The sequence below is a fragment of the Fusarium oxysporum genome, chromosome 3 (genome assembly GCF_000149955.1).
Source record: "Fusarium oxysporum f. sp. lycopersici 4287 chromosome 3, whole genome shotgun sequence".
NCBI lineage: Eukaryota > Fungi > Ascomycota > Sordariomycetes > Hypocreales > Nectriaceae > Fusarium > Fusarium oxysporum.
The window spans coordinates 3,770,865-3,788,442 of NC_030988.1; the positions used below are offsets into that span (position 1 = coordinate 3,770,865).

General features: G+C 48.1%; 4 protein-coding genes across 4 annotated transcripts; 2 read left to right on the forward strand and 2 right to left on the reverse strand.

Moving 5' to 3' along the window:
* Positions 1 to 1,237: 1,237 nt before the first annotated feature.
* On the reverse strand, positions 1,238 to 4,130 carry FOXG_06755 (uncharacterized protein; the record flags this gene model as incomplete). Its single annotated transcript, XM_018385414.1, has 2 exons — positions 1,238 to 3,236; positions 3,292 to 4,130. 2 exons carry the CDS (start codon positions 4,128 to 4,130, stop codon positions 1,238 to 1,240), a joined length of 2,838 nt encoding a protein of 945 aa, XP_018242760.1.
* A 2,789-nt stretch (positions 4,131 to 6,919) lies between these two features.
* On the reverse strand, positions 6,920 to 7,904 carry FOXG_06756 (uncharacterized protein; the record flags this gene model as incomplete). Its single annotated transcript, XM_018385415.1, has 2 exons — positions 6,920 to 7,820; positions 7,891 to 7,904. The coding sequence occupies 2 exons, from the start codon at positions 7,902 to 7,904 to the stop codon at positions 6,920 to 6,922; spliced, it is 915 nt and encodes a 304-aa protein (XP_018242761.1).
* Positions 7,905 to 9,329: 1,425 nt separating this feature from the next.
* FOXG_19380 (uncharacterized protein) lies at positions 9,330 to 10,363 on the forward strand (the record flags this gene model as incomplete). Its single annotated transcript, XM_018399593.1, has 2 exons — positions 9,330 to 9,452; positions 9,986 to 10,363. 2 exons carry the CDS (start codon positions 9,330 to 9,332, stop codon positions 10,361 to 10,363), a joined length of 501 nt encoding a protein of 166 aa, XP_018242762.1.
* A 3,201-nt stretch (positions 10,364 to 13,564) lies between these two features.
* FOXG_06757 (uncharacterized protein) lies at positions 13,565 to 15,261 on the forward strand. The gene is made up of 2 exons (XM_018385416.1): positions 13,565 to 13,652; positions 13,710 to 15,261. The coding sequence occupies exon 2, from the start codon at positions 13,905 to 13,907 to the stop codon at positions 14,934 to 14,936; it is 1,032 nt and encodes a 343-aa protein (XP_018242763.1). The 5' UTR covers positions 13,565 to 13,652; positions 13,710 to 13,904; the 3' UTR covers positions 14,937 to 15,261.
* Positions 15,262 to 17,578: the final 2,317 nt, after the last annotated feature.

Sequence of the window (17,578 nt, forward strand, 5' to 3'; positions counted from 1 at the left end):
TGTATCTATTAAAGTTACCAAGAACGAGAAAGGCCGAGTTATAAAGTTACATGCCTGCGAGTGCGAGAGAGACGTCCCCTTGCGGCCAGCTTGGCATCAGTTACTAAACACGTCAACGGCGCCCCAAAATCTACATATCCTGTCAATGCCCCTCATAATTGTGATACTAGTCAGATCATGGCTTTTGAGTATCATTAAAAAAATTAAGGGCGCATGTGATTGGAGTGCAGCTAGCTGGTCAGATCATTTCGGCGACCAAGATGACATTTCCTCGCGGCGGCCTAAGGCGCTTCGAATTGCTCGACTAGGACTATCCCTGGCCCTTACCTGAGGCTCTTCCATGTCCCCTTGACCTAGACCGCCGAAGTGCAAACATGCCATGCTGGTAAAACTAGCAGATTCACTCATTGACTGGGTTCCTCATAGTTAGGTCCTGTTTCGTCCACGTAAACGTATCTGGCGGCCATTCTCAACTCCAATACTCTATGGATTAAGCAACTATCTAGAGTCTCTGGCAGGCAACGGGGCTTGCCGATGGGGTGATATGATCCAAATCAGTCCTCTGTCGTCTGAACACGTCATCTTATCGAAGCGGGCGCATCATAGACTATCGCACGAAAGGGCGATGAATCATAGCTTAACCTTAATGATTCTGTCGTCTGCTTTTTCGTCATATCATTAAGCAAACACCATTTTCATCACAAATCGTTACACGACTCATTTTGACACATATTGCGATACTGTTATACAGAATACACTGTATGCAGAGTAATAATTACTGGGAAACCAGGGGTAAGCCTAACAAATTGACCTACGTGATATGATGTGAGTCGTAACATGACAGGATTTAGTTATTTACTACGGTAATCTGCGAAAATGATACGCACGCTACCAAACACTCTGTTTATTTGTATGCAAGGTCCTAAGAGAACATGTCTTTTATCTGGGCCCATCTGCTTAGTGCCCATAGCTCATCATGTAAGTATTCCCATAGTAACCTTCTTCTTTAATGCCAGTAAGATGACGCCAAAGTTTAAGCGAAGACAAGCCTCAGTTATTCTCAGGTTTGCAACACCCATTCATCCTACAGTAGTACGATCTCAAGACCACAGACAGCAAAAAGCATCGATACGTAATGATCGCCCACGAGGGTTTTTAATCAGACCATGGTAGTAGGAGATAATGCTTGCTTTAAAAAAGACACCCTCTCTTTATTAAACCTATGAGTGCTATCTGCTTATTGCGACTGCAAACACCTCCAACGCTCCACGACCATCTCTTTCCCCTCGGGAGTTGCCTGACTAAAGTCGTCAATCCCTTGTCTCAGCCTAATCAACAAAATTTCAGCCTTTAAGCTAGTAAGATGATGCTTGGAAAACTCTTTTTCGATGCCTTTGAGGGTATAACCTAACAGGCCGAATATTGCTAGTGATATCAACCTCTGGTCCTTGTATAGGAAGGATATTTGTTTCCGAAGTAGGGGTATATGAATAGAATACTTACCAGCACCCAAGTTGTATACAAACCCCAACGTCCCATTCCACATACCCTTACCAAATCCTTTTCCGGCTTCAGCTTTAGCCCCCTGATAAGGCTTGATTACGACTCCACTAAAGGCGTCCCACAAACCCAAAACGAACTCCCTTCCCGCCGTACACGCACCGCTGCCCAAACCGGTAATCTCATTCCGTTGCCTTACCTCAACAGCATTGCTAGTATACGAAGGATAATTGTGAAACCCATTAGCTACGTTGTAAACCAGAGCCACGGGAACCTTAAGGCCTGCCTTGGCCACGTCAGCCGCGAACCGTCCCGTAATGTGCATAATATAGAACATGTGGCCGCGAGGGCCTTGTTCTTGGGCTTTCCAAGTGGCCTTTCGCCGTTCGTGCAGAGTCGGCACCCGTTTGGTCTCCGGAGTAGGGATTTCGCCAGTAAGTAGGGATTTGGTGGCCATTTTGTGGGCGAAGTTTTCTAACTCGGTCGGTGCGAGCCGGATGCTGTCTTTGAGGATGCCGTTATGAGTGGGATTTGTTAGCTCAGCGATGGTCATTCCGTTGCCATTTGTGTTTGGTGGAGGCCCTTGGTGTGCTTCCCTAGCTGTAGATGAAACATCGTGGTCCTCATTGTGATTTACGGTTAGCGTCGGTTGATGTATGTCTCTGTTGGTATTATACCAGGACATTTGTGGGAGTATTGCCTTATTGTCGCGACTTGACCACCTAGGCCTGTTTTTTAATCGTTGGGAGAAGTCGCTGGCTGCTGTACCCAAGGTGATAACAAAATTCGAAGCCGCAGCCACAGCACCAACAATAGGATGCTCTGCACCTTCATCAACATACCAATGCTTATGCTTAAGGAGCTTGAAGTCTCGAGGGTCCAACAAACCCTTATCAACGAGGCAAGCTGCCGCAAATCCACTCAGGTGGGTTCCCGTTGTTTTGTGTCTCCAGACGGCAAGCCTATCGGGACAGATATCGCATCGAAGGTGGTCTATATCGAGCCTCTCCTGGAAATCTACGGCTGTACCACAAGCCCCATCTTCAGCACCTATGCGCTCCGCCATCTTTTGTACTGCCTCTTGGACCTCGGTCTTGAGAGAAAAGATGATGCTGCTTGCCAAGATCTCAGCCGTCAATTCTTTGAAGGGTATGGGTGTTGGGCCAGCCCCTGCTTGTGCAATCATCTGGCCCCAAAAGGGCTGGTCACCGAAGAAGGGAACGATGACAGTTGGACGTCCAGCTGCAATGCCCGCGGCTGTTGTCCCGGCTCCCCCGTGATGGACAACGGCAGAGACGCGTTGGAAGAGCCAATCATGGGGACAATCGCCAATAAGACAAATGGTTTCGGGGATATCTCCTCTCCCAATGCCGCCCCAGCCTCTAGAAATGATGGCCCGGACACCAGCCAGTTTGACGGCATCGAAGATTAATTGCGTAAGGGCTGGTGGGTCTTCAATGACGATTGACCCAAATCCGATATAGATAGGAGGCGGCCCTTTCTCCAAGAAGCCAACCAGGTCCGGTGTAGGCATATAATGATTAGCTAAGGATAAAAATGAGAAGCCGGTGATGTTAATATGAGACCCCCAATCAGATGGCTTCGGAATTAAAGACTGAGACCAGAGGTAACTATACGGTACGCGAAGCCTGGTGAGAAGCTGGTATCCCCATAGTGGACTGATAGAATCGAGGCATAAGATTCGGGTACGAAACCTGTTTATTAGATCACCGAGTCTGTATTATGTCGCTGGTTAGAATCAGAATTGGAAATGTGCCAACAGATACGAACCCTTGCCATGTAAGCAGCTCCATGACTATATAGGAAAGGTAATTGGCGACAGCGCCATCAGTACTACCACGGTATGTCATGGAGGCCAATGGATGAGAAAACCTCTCAGTCGGTGACCAAGGCATAGTAAACACCATATGCAACGGGATACCCAACTTCTCGGCGCAGTGGATATGGGCCATCGATGGCGGATTAGCAATAATAGCATCGGCGATAAAAAGATCCTTGGTCTCTCGAACGTTTGCAGCCATTACACGATCTCCCATTCCATCACCAGCTTCAATGCAGCTCCTCCAAGCACCAATCAGAATCTCCCACATCTCCTCACGCCTTTTCTTAATTTCACCTGCTTTGACGCTTTTGCGAGAGGGCAGCAAACCCGGGTTCTTAACCATGTAAGCCATTAAAGCCTCAGGGTCACCGCCAATACTGAAAAATTCGATGCCCTGCGACTCGATAAAATGCTTAAAGACGGGATGAGTGCAAATACGCACGCGATGGCTGTAAGGAGGTCGTGAGAGGGCCTGAGCGACGGGGATGAAGGGCTGCACATCGCCACGAGACCCAATGATATGGATAGCGATGTTGAGACGCGGAGTAGTGACTAGTTGTTGGGAGTTGAGACTAACAGTGTTACAACTCCTTTTCTTGAAGGGCTCTGTAGGGACTGCACGACTCTGGCAACCCTTGAACCAGGAGACAACAGACTGAGCATGCTGATGAAACTGGACCTTTACGCGACCGTCGGCTTGGACATTGCCTGACGTGATGTTTTGGGAGTCGGCATCTTTAATAGTAATATTGCCGAGACCGTTGGATTCTGTCAAACTGAAGACCATATTGCAGCAACGATGGAGACGATAGAAGCAAACGAGGCAAGAAGTGCGCCAAACGGAGAGTCTGTGTTTAAATTTAGTAGTGATGTCATTAGATTGAATGTAACCTTTGAACGCCACGCCTAAAGCCCACTGCGACTGTTGCGTCATTGTGGGCTGATAAATTAGGTAGCAACTATGTACCATTTGTATTTGCATCATCTCCAGATATACGAAGGAAGATACATGGGAAGAAAAATACTACGAAATTTACTCGCACCAAAACCCCATCCCACATTTACACCCGCCCTAGCTCCCTATTATCTAGTCAAGACTCTCGTAACCCTAGCTGTCACTCAGTCCGTTTTCCACTTCTCTCCTGTTCATGTTTACAACAATGGGAGGGGTCATTAGGGTCCATTTCCTCGCTCTTTTGATGCTGCAGACGGTGGTTTTTGTCCTGCTCAGAACAATTCTCATGTTTGTCTGCGCCTTGTTCATGATGCTTATGACTGCCGGCATTACCATGATGCTTGTGGCCATCGTGATGCTTGTGGCCATCGTGATGCCCCGGGCCATGCATGTGATGAGAGAGACTTTTTGGCTCAGTCTGAGCCATGGTCTCGGTGCTAGTGGGATTTGGTGCTGTCGCTTCGGCCATTTCTTGGTCACACCGTGTACAGGTCGTATAAATTTGATTCGTTTGGAATGCCTGGTAGGCGAAAACAGGAGATTTTTATTGAGAAATTTGTAGAAAATGTCAAATTAGGTTGAGTGCGTTTCTAATATGACCACATAGGATAATGAATTTGTATGTCGATTTTGGAGTATGTTACGAGAAAAGTGAGCTTTTCAAGTAAAAGTCCCTTGGTGTGACTTACTAGCGCCCTTTGAAGTGAGTAATGATGGCGTGTATATTCGACGATATGATATGACGATAAAGTCTATAGCGGGTATTTGGGCATAAGAGCAGTACAGTTGGAGGTTTTGAGTTACACTAAAATGCTGAATGTAGATGGGTTTAATCTCAGTAACCTCATGTGAGTAAGCCAGAGGTTCGTATTTTCGACATCTCCCATGATATGATTATATTACGCCAGCCTGTACGGCACCAACGCACGAACTGTGAATGCGTCAGATCATTACTTTATCAATGCTACCACCTGATGACTGACTCGGCTTCATGTTTATCTGCAGATATGGACGTGTTATATCATACATTATCCTCCTCATCATTCGCGCTTTTGAGACTTCCCTCAGCTCGCATATATCTATTGGATAGGCCTTCTCGATCAACAAGCAAATGCCGCCTAAGATGATCGCACAAGGAAAAGAACAGGGGTATTGCCCAGGGTTGCAAACAAATAAATCGAATCAAATCGAGCATTCAATTTGATTTGATTTGGATACAAAAATGATCGATGTGATTTGATTTGGATCCATTTGGATCCATTTGATTTAGATAGCCCCACCTTTCTCCCACGATGAGATGCATTGGTCTGCTTCTATGTCCACCTAGAGTCGGTCTCTGAGCTCGAACCATCCGCCCTGTGAGACTGAATATTCGCTTTGCCTCGGGAGATGTCGCAATGAGCTGAAAAGAGATCTATCGCCACTCGTGACAGACGTGGATATTTGACCATTTCCTTGAGTCTTCACCTTGCAATGGGCGGCATTAAAGCCAAAAACTATGGCAGTTAAATTGGGAGGTAGGGGCCTAGTTACCAAAATAGGCAGGATCTCAACGCAAAGGTGGGGCGACTGGCCCGTCTAGCACGAGTGCTGATTGGTCAATATGTTATCCAAATGAATTTAAATATCCAAATAAATCGGACGTCCCCATTTGATTTGATTTGATTTGGATAAACTTGATTTGATTTGAAAAGATTTGGATTTGATTTATTTGTTTGCAACCCTGGCTCCATGGCATCTGGTCAGATAGGTGAGGGTTAAGTTGCCAGACGAGTTGCTGAAAGAATGTATCGCTAAAGAAAGAAAAAGGAACATTGGTGTTGATCAGAAGTCCCAGGCTCAGTTCTCGGATTATCTTGACTCTAGCACGCGGCAAGGCGCTGTACTGCAAGCCCGGTCGCTTGGGCCGTTCAGATTCATCGGTCACGCGTCTATATCAGCGCCTTGACTGCTCCCGGGGATCCTGGGGGGCCTACGTTGGTCAATGGTGCTCAAGCTCGCGACGTCACATTTACATACTTGCGGAGGTGGTCAGCTGCCGAACTCGTAGCAGCAGCGGCGAAGAACTCGGGCTGGCCCTTCGCGTCGCACAAACGACAGGCCCAGTAAGGACTCAAAGGACTATCGTTAGTGTCGATCTCAATAAGAAAAAATCCGTGGCGCTTGATCCAGCTCTTCCAGCCCTTCGAGCCTTTCCGGGACAAAGACTCTTCCAAAACATATCGTTTATTCCTCCATACTGCTCGCGGAAGATTTGGTGGTCTGGTGAGGCCACCCGCCCAGGCTGGTCGCCCAACCGAACCCAGCCGGGGTGACAAAATGAATGAAGAAGTTGATCGCCCTTTTAGGCCCAGTCATCGTGCATGATGTCAGTATTATATTGTCAACCATCTGCTAGCCGATCGAGAAGGTAAAACTATTGTAACTTGGGCAAACATGCAAAGCTATCATCAAAAGGATTGATCTCTATGTGTAAAAATAAAGAAAAAAAGGAACGAAAAAAAAAAGGGCTCAGAGGCCATTCATTGCATTTGCATAAATATCTGTTGCGTGGCTGTCGATCACTTCCATCAAGTCTTGGCGGAATATCCGCCCTGATCAACACCTCACGGTTCTCGTCCTCACTTCCTCTTCGCCAGCAAAATGTACGTGCCCCAGACTGATTCAACCTGGATATCTCTCCAGTGGTCACCCTGTGCCTTCCACTCGGGTTCTGCCTCCAGGATCTGGTCAAACAAGATGTCCACAATGTCTCCCTCACCACCTTCGGCACGGCTCTTCTTGTCCGGGTGCGCATCCATCCAGCCCCGGTACGCAGTGAAGGCCCGCACATAAGCCTCAAACTGTCCAAGATTGATCTTGCTCCTCATCCAGGCCGTCTCTGGGTCTGCAACCTCAGTCGTGTCTTTGTCAACGTTGTAGGTGATTCGCTTGATCTTGTCCCACTCCGACTCAGGGGGCTTGACGTCCGCCAACAGGCCCCGGAGGATGTCTCGCGCGGGACGCTCCCAATACTGGTTCAACCCTTCCAGCCCGGGCGACACATCTCCTTCGTCGTAGCAGAACCTCTCAAATATCTTGTTGGCTTGCGGGTGTCCAATGATGATGTTGTCCTTGTACCCCCAAAAGGCCAGTGAGCCGCCTGACTTAACTACCCTGGATAACTCTGGCCAGACTCGGGAGTAGTCGAACCAATGCGCTGACTCGCCGGCTACAGCCATGTCTACCGAGTGCGCGGGTAGAAAAGACAAGTCCTCGGCGCTGGCCTGGCGGAACGAGATCTTGGAGAATTGGGCAGTGGCTTGCATTCCCTGCAGCATCATACCAGCACTAGGGTCAATGGCGATGGCCCTGGCAAAGCGGGGGCTCAGCTCCCTAGCAACAATTCCATGGCCAGAACCCAAGTCCAGCAGCGTACCATGAGGATCATCATGATGATAATACCCCAGAATTGTCTTAAACAGACTTGCAGGATACGTGGGCCTGGCTGCGGCGTACCCTGCAGCAGAGAAAGTTGCCCTCCTGCCGTGGCGTTAGTTCAGTTGCGGAGTCTCCTAGGAGAAGATGCATCGATCTGATCATCATGACTCACCCATAAATGGACATTGTCACAGTCACGATGGCTGATTGATCAAAGGTCACTGTACTCGGGAGAGTCGCTCAATAAAGAAAATATGCACCCGCAGGATCGACTGATTTATACTTCGCAGCCGCGGCTTCGGCCTTACACATGACACAAGCACTCAAGATTGATGGAGTGATCGACCGGTATATGCCGCTGCTCCGCAGCGCGGCGTGGGTGATAACGGAACGGAACCTACAACATCCCTTGAATGCCTGCACCCTTGATTGACAATCCTGAACGGCCGAAGACACAACCTATGCTGCTAGCCAAGTGTTCAGCTGACTTTTTGATATAATGACCACCGAAGCCACTGTTCGCAATTTCTTTGCGCTCTCAAGGTTGCCAATGAGCGAGGCGGATTCGATGCAGTCGTGGCTGGCGATGGCGGCCGGGTCACGAAGGGGGGTGCATTTTATTGAATGGTGAGCGAGGACTGAAGTTGGGAAGCTGTAAGAGCTCGATTGGAGGGCAGAGAATCATGACCAAAGAACACGTAGTTTGATGGTCATATCATATTTTACGAGCAGCCTAAGTTTTGGGCACGCTCCCGCCCTCTCAGCTTGTGAGTAACCCGGTGGCCCGAGCATACAAAGCCAATCAAAACCTTCCTTTGTCATCTTACTTTCTTGGCATGCAGATGTTAAGAAAGTAGCTCCAATTACACGAATCTTCTTAACAAGACCTTTTTAACCTGGGAATCCATTCTCCTGCCAATCTCAATCGAGGAGCTCGCACTGCCCTCTTGCAAAACAGCCCTGCTGTCGTAAATGGACCTATTAGGGTCCCGCCCTCCCACAGGAGGATGGCATTTATGCCGTTCTCGCCTCTCTATGCATTCTCTACTGCTGCAGCTACAGAAGGAGCCCAGATCGCCTATCCTGACCCCTCCCCGGACCCTACCTCAACTACTGTATAGTAACCAGTCTCTATTTTTAAAGCGGCCATAAGCTCACACGGGACCGTATAGAGGAGTACAATACCAAGTTAAAGGTATTTTAGGCCTTCCACGCTAAATTGAAAGAAGCAGCAAAATAATTCACCACGGGGCCCAAACGGGAATTCGCCCAAAGTTTGCCGATAGCTTCCTGGTCTCCTGAAATCAGGCGCTTACTGACGCGGCCTCGCCTCGGCTGCAAACAACGCCCTTGCCCAACAATCCCAACAACATCAACAACAACAGCCCCCTCATCACCAGGGACAACCGATTGCAGGTGCCCTACTCCAAGAGGAACTCTGCCTCTTCATCCGGCTGGACGCCGAATCTCCGCCCAGGGACCATAAGGACTATGCAATCCTGACCAATATACCCCGGAAACTTTGAGTGGATCCACGCAAGACCCCGCGAGCTTTCCAAGTCAAGTCCGGATGGGGCCGTCCTTGCCGCCGACATAACCACCAGAGACCTCATGGAGAAACAGACTGAATGGGCAGCCGACTTAGGGGCCGCCGCCATAGAGAATAGGCAGGAATGGTTTACCTACCTAGTCTCAGATTACCCCTGCAAGCTGACCGACCTCTATGGCAATGAAGTGAATAGCGATGCAGCCGCAGACGAAGAAATAGAACTCCAGACAGGGCAAAAAACCGTCAACATACGGCCCATGCGGCACTAACCTGACAACCCCGTAATGAAGACCTTACTTATATCCTTCTTGGAGCCAGTCAAGAAATACTGGCATCTCTTTAGCAGCCGACTAGCGAGGCTCATTAAGAAAACCAACTATCCAAGACAGTGGAATGTATCCTGAAATGTATGCTTAGACTACCACCCGTCACTTACCTGTCATCGACTCCTCCTATGCAAACACTGCAGTGAAGCCGCCAGACATGAGTCCGGGGACTGTGCTGCACCCCTAGCAATAAGCCAACTACCTTGTCCCCCGCAAAGCTAACTTCGCCAAACGCCCAGCACGCTGAAGAAGGTGCATGGCATTTTCCACTGGCTGACCAAACATCAAAGGGACCATATTTGAGTTATAGTTGCTGAAATATATCGCCAGCGTAACATAGAAGCGCAACGGCTCGCACCTGACCTACAGCAAAACGGCCCACAGCAGGATAGCACACCATTACCAAGCTATCCTTTGTCGCCGGCAACACTTATCTACTCATTTCAGAGCATCTGAAGGCTCTCAATGCGGCTTTCCTTAAGCAAAATCACGACGCGCACATCTGGCTTGACGGCCTGTATCTTGAAGTCCTTGCCATGGAGCGCGGAGTTGTCGAGGCGTACGGGAGCCTGGCGCATCAATGGGCTGGTGCCGACACAGGACAGCTTCTCGAGTTGATCCACGTTAACGACCCGTTCCAGCTAAAGTCTAGATGGAACGTAACCATGGATCTATACCTAGAACGAGCTACTTCCAAGGGCATCGCCGACGCAGCCCATGGCTTGTTCCTAGAGCAAGGGAACGCTGTTGTGGATGCCACCTTGCCTTAGCTGCGGCGGTAGAGCTCTAGGCGTTAAAGAACGTAAGGTTTAAGGAAGGTGGAAGTTGGTGTAAATGACCAAATAGAGCGAACAGTAGAAAGATGCATCGGCTTTATACCGGAGCGATAGAAAGGAAGAGCTCTAAATTTGAAAGGGCGAATGGTCTAAATATATTTGCTTGTAGTTTAAAGGATTGGAAGGAATGAATAATAGAGAGATATAGTATTATCGGAGTTGAGTAATAGGCAGGTAGAGCTCTATTAGATAGTGATGCAACTCTTGAATAGTTTAATCTAAACTAGATATTACTTTCTTACTATTCTCTTATAGCCTCTATTTATAGTTACTAGTTGTTAATACAGCCGTATGCATATAATTATCAAGCTGAGCAATGTGGCTGATGGGGACATAAACGGGGATTCTCAGAGGCATCGCTAACTAGTATGCACTGAGCTTTTAAGTACATAAGACATGGCCAATATTGCATTTTCCAACTCGCATAGCATTCTCTCGATGCATCGAATTATCTCGTCTTGATTCGCCTCTTCTCCAATAATAAGAGGATTCCGACAGTCGGCAGACTTGTCCAGATAAGCTCCGTCGTCAAGCAACGCGCGTCTGTTGATCAAAAATTGCACTGCTAGATAATATAAGGACAAACTATTTGGGATGGGGATGTAGCCTACCGTTTTGGTCGAGCGAGTGTGAAGCTGTCCTCAGGACTGTTCCCAATATGCATACCGTGCCTATAGGGCATATTCTAGAGAAAAGACATCACCCAGCAATTCGACGCCTGGGCTTCCAATAGCAGTAAGTTTACTACTGGGGTTAAGACATTCATGGAAAAGATAGCAATGCTTGACTCCGCGGGACGTTGGCCCACCATCAAACCCTTGACGGAGGATAGGAAGCTTGACAGATCTTGCGCAGGGAGTTCGGCCTATAAAGAGGCGGAGCAGGCGGTCCAGCTCGCGTCGTCGCACGGGAAAGGCGCCCTCCTGTCTGTTGGAGAGAGAAGGGGTTTGCTACCGCAGGGTATCGACTGGTAGCAGCCTACCGCATAAACGCATCCATTCATCGACTCCTTTTGTATTCATGTCTTCTACCACTGCGCGTTCCACATCACCAATGTGGACTCGCCGCGGACCGTCAGGAGGCCCTACTGTACCAATTACCACTGGTAATGGCATCCAAAACCATTTTTTGGGCGTTCAATATGCGGACGGGTTTCGTCCCAGATTCCATATTTGGTATAATTCTCTCCGCTACCGGACTACCTCTCGCTGTTTATTCCACTAGCCCAAGTGGGTTTACTAGAGGTTCATTCACTTGCTACTTTGAAGTGAATCACTGGCTTGAAATTGAACAGCCTTGACCCATCTAAGTTACAGATCCACTCGAAATTCTACTCTACTAGAGCTAGAGCTGCACTATAATACAACCTTCTCCCTGTTCGACAGCCGAATATAAGGCTTTTTTTTTCATCGATATCCCACTGAACCATTTCCCAGAACTCACCCATGTCTCTTCTGCTTGCAAACAATTGCTCCTTTCTCGGTCTCTTGAGCTACTTGTGCTTCGATACGATTAGCCTCTGCTTTGTCCCAGTCTTAATTAGCCGTTATCTCTTCTTTGGCAGCACCTCCCCATTTGCTTATAATCAAAACACCCGCTATGGCTTGCTTTTAGGTAGCCTAGAGGTAGGCCCATTGCTTTTCGATACGGGTGTTATCAAGTACGGTTCCTGGGGGTTAGGCCTTATACCAATCATCTCTTGACTTGACGTATCCTTGGTGGATGACTCGTGGATCGTCATACCTCAAATGCTTAGTTGCACCTGGAGCTGTATCTTTCGAAAGCAATGGTGATGACACTGGCGGTCTACAGATAAATGGTGTAGGTTATGGATATCAAGGTTCTGCAGTCGCGATGTCTCAGTCTACCTGCCCTGCTTCGATGGTAAACTAGAACAGCAGTTCTTGAGAATTCAATTCAGGCTTAAACTCGAAGGTTTCCAAAGTCGTGATTGGCTGCCACTGCAGTTTATTGATCGCTGTTGTTGATGGTTTTGGTTGCTTAGCGGCTGCGAGGGATATCTATTGATGGTCTTCCAAACACACCTGCGGCTGGTCTGAAGATACAACTGGCAATGCTCGTAATTCCGTGTACTGTAGTAGATACTCATTTGAGTTCCTTGCGTAACTGAGTATATAACATTTAATACATAAAGCAGGGTTATGCATCAGCCTTACGTTCTCAATGGCTTTACAGCCACCAAGTCCTTTTCTTACACTAAATAAGAATAGAGATAAGCTCACATCTACAGGATTAATTGTTTTATAGGGCTCTAAATGGGGTAATTAATTACCTTTCCCAGTCAAATGCCAGTGCGAATAGAAATCTTCAAGTTATAGTACTTAATCTATTGGTTTTATAGGTACAATCTAAGATTAAGACATCCAGATAGGCTTGTAAGTATGCCACAGAATCCGGGTGCGCAAAGAGAACAACTTTAACTCATCCTTCAGGCCCAGTTTGAAATTGACTCCAGAATCCTTTTTTAAACCGCTAATTAGCAAGTGTGTTAATGCTGCTTTATCCTTAGTAGATTTCTTGCCTAGTATCTGCAATGCGATTAAAGATATCCCGCTGTGTTGCTACTGTGTCGGTATTCTGCCGCATGTACGTTCTAATTTCTTTAGGGGCGATCCCAGCGTTAGCAAGGCCGGTCAGTTGAGACAGGTGTTCCTGAAATATTGTCCGAATTACTGGTGGGCGGTGGCGCCTTGCCTCGGTTCATGATTAGCCGGCTGTCAGAACAATGCGTAGAGTCCAGGTACTCTTATCTCTAGACTCCTGATCGCCAACACCGAGAACTCGCAGTCTGTTGTTCCAGTTGTCGTCTTGCATTGCCGTTCTCTCGAAACAGTTGGATGGTTACGACCACGATCACATTTACATGATTATCCTACTGCCGGTTTTCTCCTTGGTCGACCTTCCAGTTATGAACGCGTAGCCCCTGGTAGTTGCCCAGGCGTTGATCGCTTCAAAAAGTGCCTCCCGTGACTCGCCCTCGGGAGGCAGTCCGATAGCGGAGAGAGCTATACTAAATACGGAATCCGGGACGAGACCTGTCCGCTTATTGACCGTCCAAAGAATGTTATTGGGGCCATTACCAATGACAATTGATACAGTGGGCTACAGGACGCAAATCACAGTACTATTCATCACGAATCGTACCATCGTGCGTCAACTGTGACGAAAACCAAATAAATTAAGCCTAGCATACCCCCCAAAGGTACAGCATGTGATAAATAGCCTCCGGACTGGGTGGTCATTAATCAGATCATCTTAGCCACGATAAAACCACCTGATCATGTGCCACACACATGTTGTCGTCAGCCATCAGCGCAAGAAGATGAATAACTGTATATGGTGACAAGAGAGGGCATATGAGGAGCAAAAGTCTTCCTCTCAATTAACTGAACCATTAACAGATCACTTGCTGAATTATTACGGAAATGGCGTCAAATAGCACGCTTCACTTACTATGCGCGCCGTACAATGGTGCTCAATCAAAGGCGGCATCGAGAAAAACCTTAAGCCAGTCATGGATGCAAAACTTCCCAAACACGCTCAGTCACTCCCAAAAGGCCACACGCTCGTGAAAGTCGCATACGCATCGCTTAATCATCTCGACTACAAAGTGGCCGAAATGCCTCTGTGCAACATAATGTTCCCCAAGCCTGCCACGCCGGGGCTTGACTTTTCCGGCACAATTGTTTCCACGACGTTGGATGATTTCGAAGAAGGCCAGCGTGTCTTTGGCAGAGCCGAGTTACCCAGTGGTGGAACCATGGCAGAGTATGCTGTTGACGGAGGCACAGAAATAGCTGCTTTGCCTGATGGTGTGTTCCTCAAAGAAGCAGCTTGTATTGGTATCTGCGGTACCACTGCTTTGCAATGTCTTCGACCGTTCGTGCAGCCGGGAGACAGAGTTTTTATCAACGGCGGTAGTGGAGGCGTTGGTATTTTCGCTATTCAGATTGCCAAAGCCCTGGGCTGTTCTCATGTCACAACCACTTGCTCAGCGGCCAACGCCGAGTTTTGCCGAAATCTTGGTGCCGATGAGATTATCGATTACAACTCTGAGAATCCACTTGAGGTGCTCAAGAAGAGTGAAGAGCAATTTGACTGCATCCTTGACACGGTCTTTATCAATCCGTACATGTACTGGCAGTGCCACCAATACCTCAAGCCCCACGGAACATATGTCTGCGTTGGCCTACCACCAAGATTCCAGACCTTTAAGTCTCTCCTTACCATCAAACTGTTACCGAGATGGCTCGGGGGCGGAAAGCGAAAGTTCAAGTATCATTCGGTGATTGCGAACCAGAGGGATTTCACTCAAGTTGCCCGCTGGATCAGAGATGGGAAGATTAACACTTTTATTGAGCAGGAGTTTGCATTGGATGATGCAGGAAGGGCTTATGCGAGACTGAAAGCGGGAAGGACGAGGGGAAAGTTGGTCGTTCGTGTTGGAGGAGAGCCTGGCAGCGATCAGTATGACCTTGATCTTTGAGGCTGGGGTAACGAGGTGGAAACAGTTAATGGGATATGGTCGGGCTACATGTTTTCGAGTATGGAAATCCGATGGGCACTAAGGAAGTGCGATTAATGATGAGGGAAGTATCCATCCGTACCTGGACGTTTGAGTTACCGGTAACTCATGAATTTCGACCCTTCTAACTCACTCATGAGTTTAACTCAGACTCATGAGTCAACTCACGTATAATGATCATGTGATAATGCCAGCTTCCCAAATAGGAAGTTGGTGATAAGAATCTATGGTATTAAAGTGCAGAGAATCACCACGCTATTCAATATCACTAATTTCTATATCGAGATCATCATTACCAATGTCCGGATCGCATACTAGGCTCAGTCCACCGAGCCGAGTCCCGACAATATGCCCATTCCGTATCCAGTTGCCAAGACACTCAACTTCCTGCAGCCGCTCGCACGTCATCGAGAGCCGGTCCCATGATGCGGTCCTACGAGCGCCTGAGAATGTCCTTTCTAGCTCTGCCGACTGAGGGCTTATCGACAGTATATCGTTGGCCATATGGCTAAGGCGTGGAAACTGCCGTCGTCGTTCAATGCGACACCACCACTCCACAGGTTTGCAATCGACCTTGATAGTCGGAGAATTAATAAATGCGTCTAAGTTATAGCCATCGGTTGAAAGAGCCGTCTCGACCTCCATCTCCAGTAGCAATAGCTGTAGCTGCGAAGGCGAGTTCCTCACAGCGCAGCTGGGATATCCTCCGGAATAGTTTCTATGTCTCCGTCGATATTGATATCGTATTTCTCCTCCCATATTTGCCGAGCTCCCACAATCGCTGGGTTAATCCATGCACTCTTCCAGTTCTTATCCAAGTATGCTTTTCGACAGCGTGGATCGAGAAGAAGAGCGGCGACGTAAACGGGAGTCTCATCAGACATAATGTAGTATTTATCGAGTACAAACAAGCCCATCTCGATAGAATGGAGCATACGGCTATCATGGAACTCCGGGGTCGAGTAGTGTATTTAACAAATTAGTTAAAGGCTGTCCGTTTAACGGAGATAGACCTTATCTTCGCTTTCTCAAAGTGGCTGAGAAGACCATCCATCAGCCGCAGCGTACTGAAGAGGCTCGATTTATCGCCTTCTGTTATCAAAGTTGCCTCGGTAAAGGGCTGGAGGAAAAAGTATGCGTTTTCGACAGTATATCCCAGTCGGCGCCTGATAGATGAGCAGAGCCGATGTCCTTGTCATGGTCTACCATAAACTGGACGATCTGTGCCTTCTTATCGAGGGCGACACTGATAACTTTATACCATGAGGACCACCGTGTTGCGTTCTCGATCCCGAGACTGCGACCCACAGCTTCGCGCCAGTTATCACTATAGATTGGAGAGCTTCCAAGCCAAACTGCGAAATGCTGGAGCTTCTGGAGAGCATTAATGCCTTCCCATCCGCTAAATTCTAATAGCTGAGTAGTCCTCTCTCTCGTCGGATGTCCCTGCTGTCTCCCCTGCTTCTCCTCTGATGTGTGATCCACCGTGGTATCGGGTGCTGAAGCGTATTCTGATTTAGAGCAGTAGAGAAGGTTTCGATAGACTGTGCACCAGCGACGTTGCCGGCGTCATTAAAGGCAGTGCGTAAAGTTTCTTTCGAGCGCGCGAGAAGGAAAGTTTGAAGGGAAAGGTTAATAATATGGTCGAAACAGCAGACGCGGCGGACTGGATTAAAGATTATCTAAACGAAACTCAGCTGGCACAACCATAGAAACTTATCTTTACTTAAACCTCGCCCGTGAAGTAGCTTCTTTAACAAAGCTTCTAGGCAGGCATTGTTCGGGGATGCCTTATCCACAGTATGATAACCCACGCGTCGAATTTCGAATCGCTCTAAGAAATCAGCGATCAGGCCGGCCTGTGACTCGCCAGAGTGGCCTTTTCGACACTCTAACAGACCTAGAAGCGCCTTTCGAAGTTTATAGCCCTTATCGACCCACTGTCCGCATACTGCAAGCATACCATGTCGGTGTGGTGATGTCCAGGGATCAGACGAGAGGTGAATCATCGAAATGGCAGATTGAAGGGACTCGGCTAACTGAGTAGCGTAGAACTCATAGCTAGCTGCGATGTAGCGCATCACTGTACGTTGGGAGGTAATGAGACTATCCTCGATGGCAGGATTGCATGTTAGTGCTAGGTCCTTTAGCTCATCCCACTCAATCATCGAAAAGACCACTCTGCGACGTGTGAGAAGGCTAACAAGAGCTTCGATGTAAGCCTGTCGATTGAAGGTATTCCGTAATGCCGCTTCGGATGGCGTAGTCAATGACGTGATATATACGTCGAGCGATTGCTGAGATTGATTCTGCTGGCTAGAAAGCCCGATCAGATATGGATGATTATTCCTCATGTGGCGCCGCGCATTGCCCTTATAGCCATCCTTCCATGGCTTCGCCGTACAGTATAAGCAGACATATAAAGTGTGAGGCTTCGCCTTCTCTCTGGTGAAAAATGTCTTAATATCGATGAAGTCGGGGGCGTAAGATGGTATCCTTGGTACGGACGAAGTTGCGGATGCCATGGCGATGGCTTGATGATATAGATAATGGATCGAGGCGATGAAGAGTCTGCCGATAAGTCGTCCTAGAAACTGCCGTAG

What these genes read in the sequence shown, in the direction of transcription:
- FOXG_06757 (XM_018385416.1), top strand. Translation starts at nt 13,905, where the DNA reads ATGCGCGCCGTACAATGGTGCTCAATCAAAGGCGGCATCGAGAAAAAC.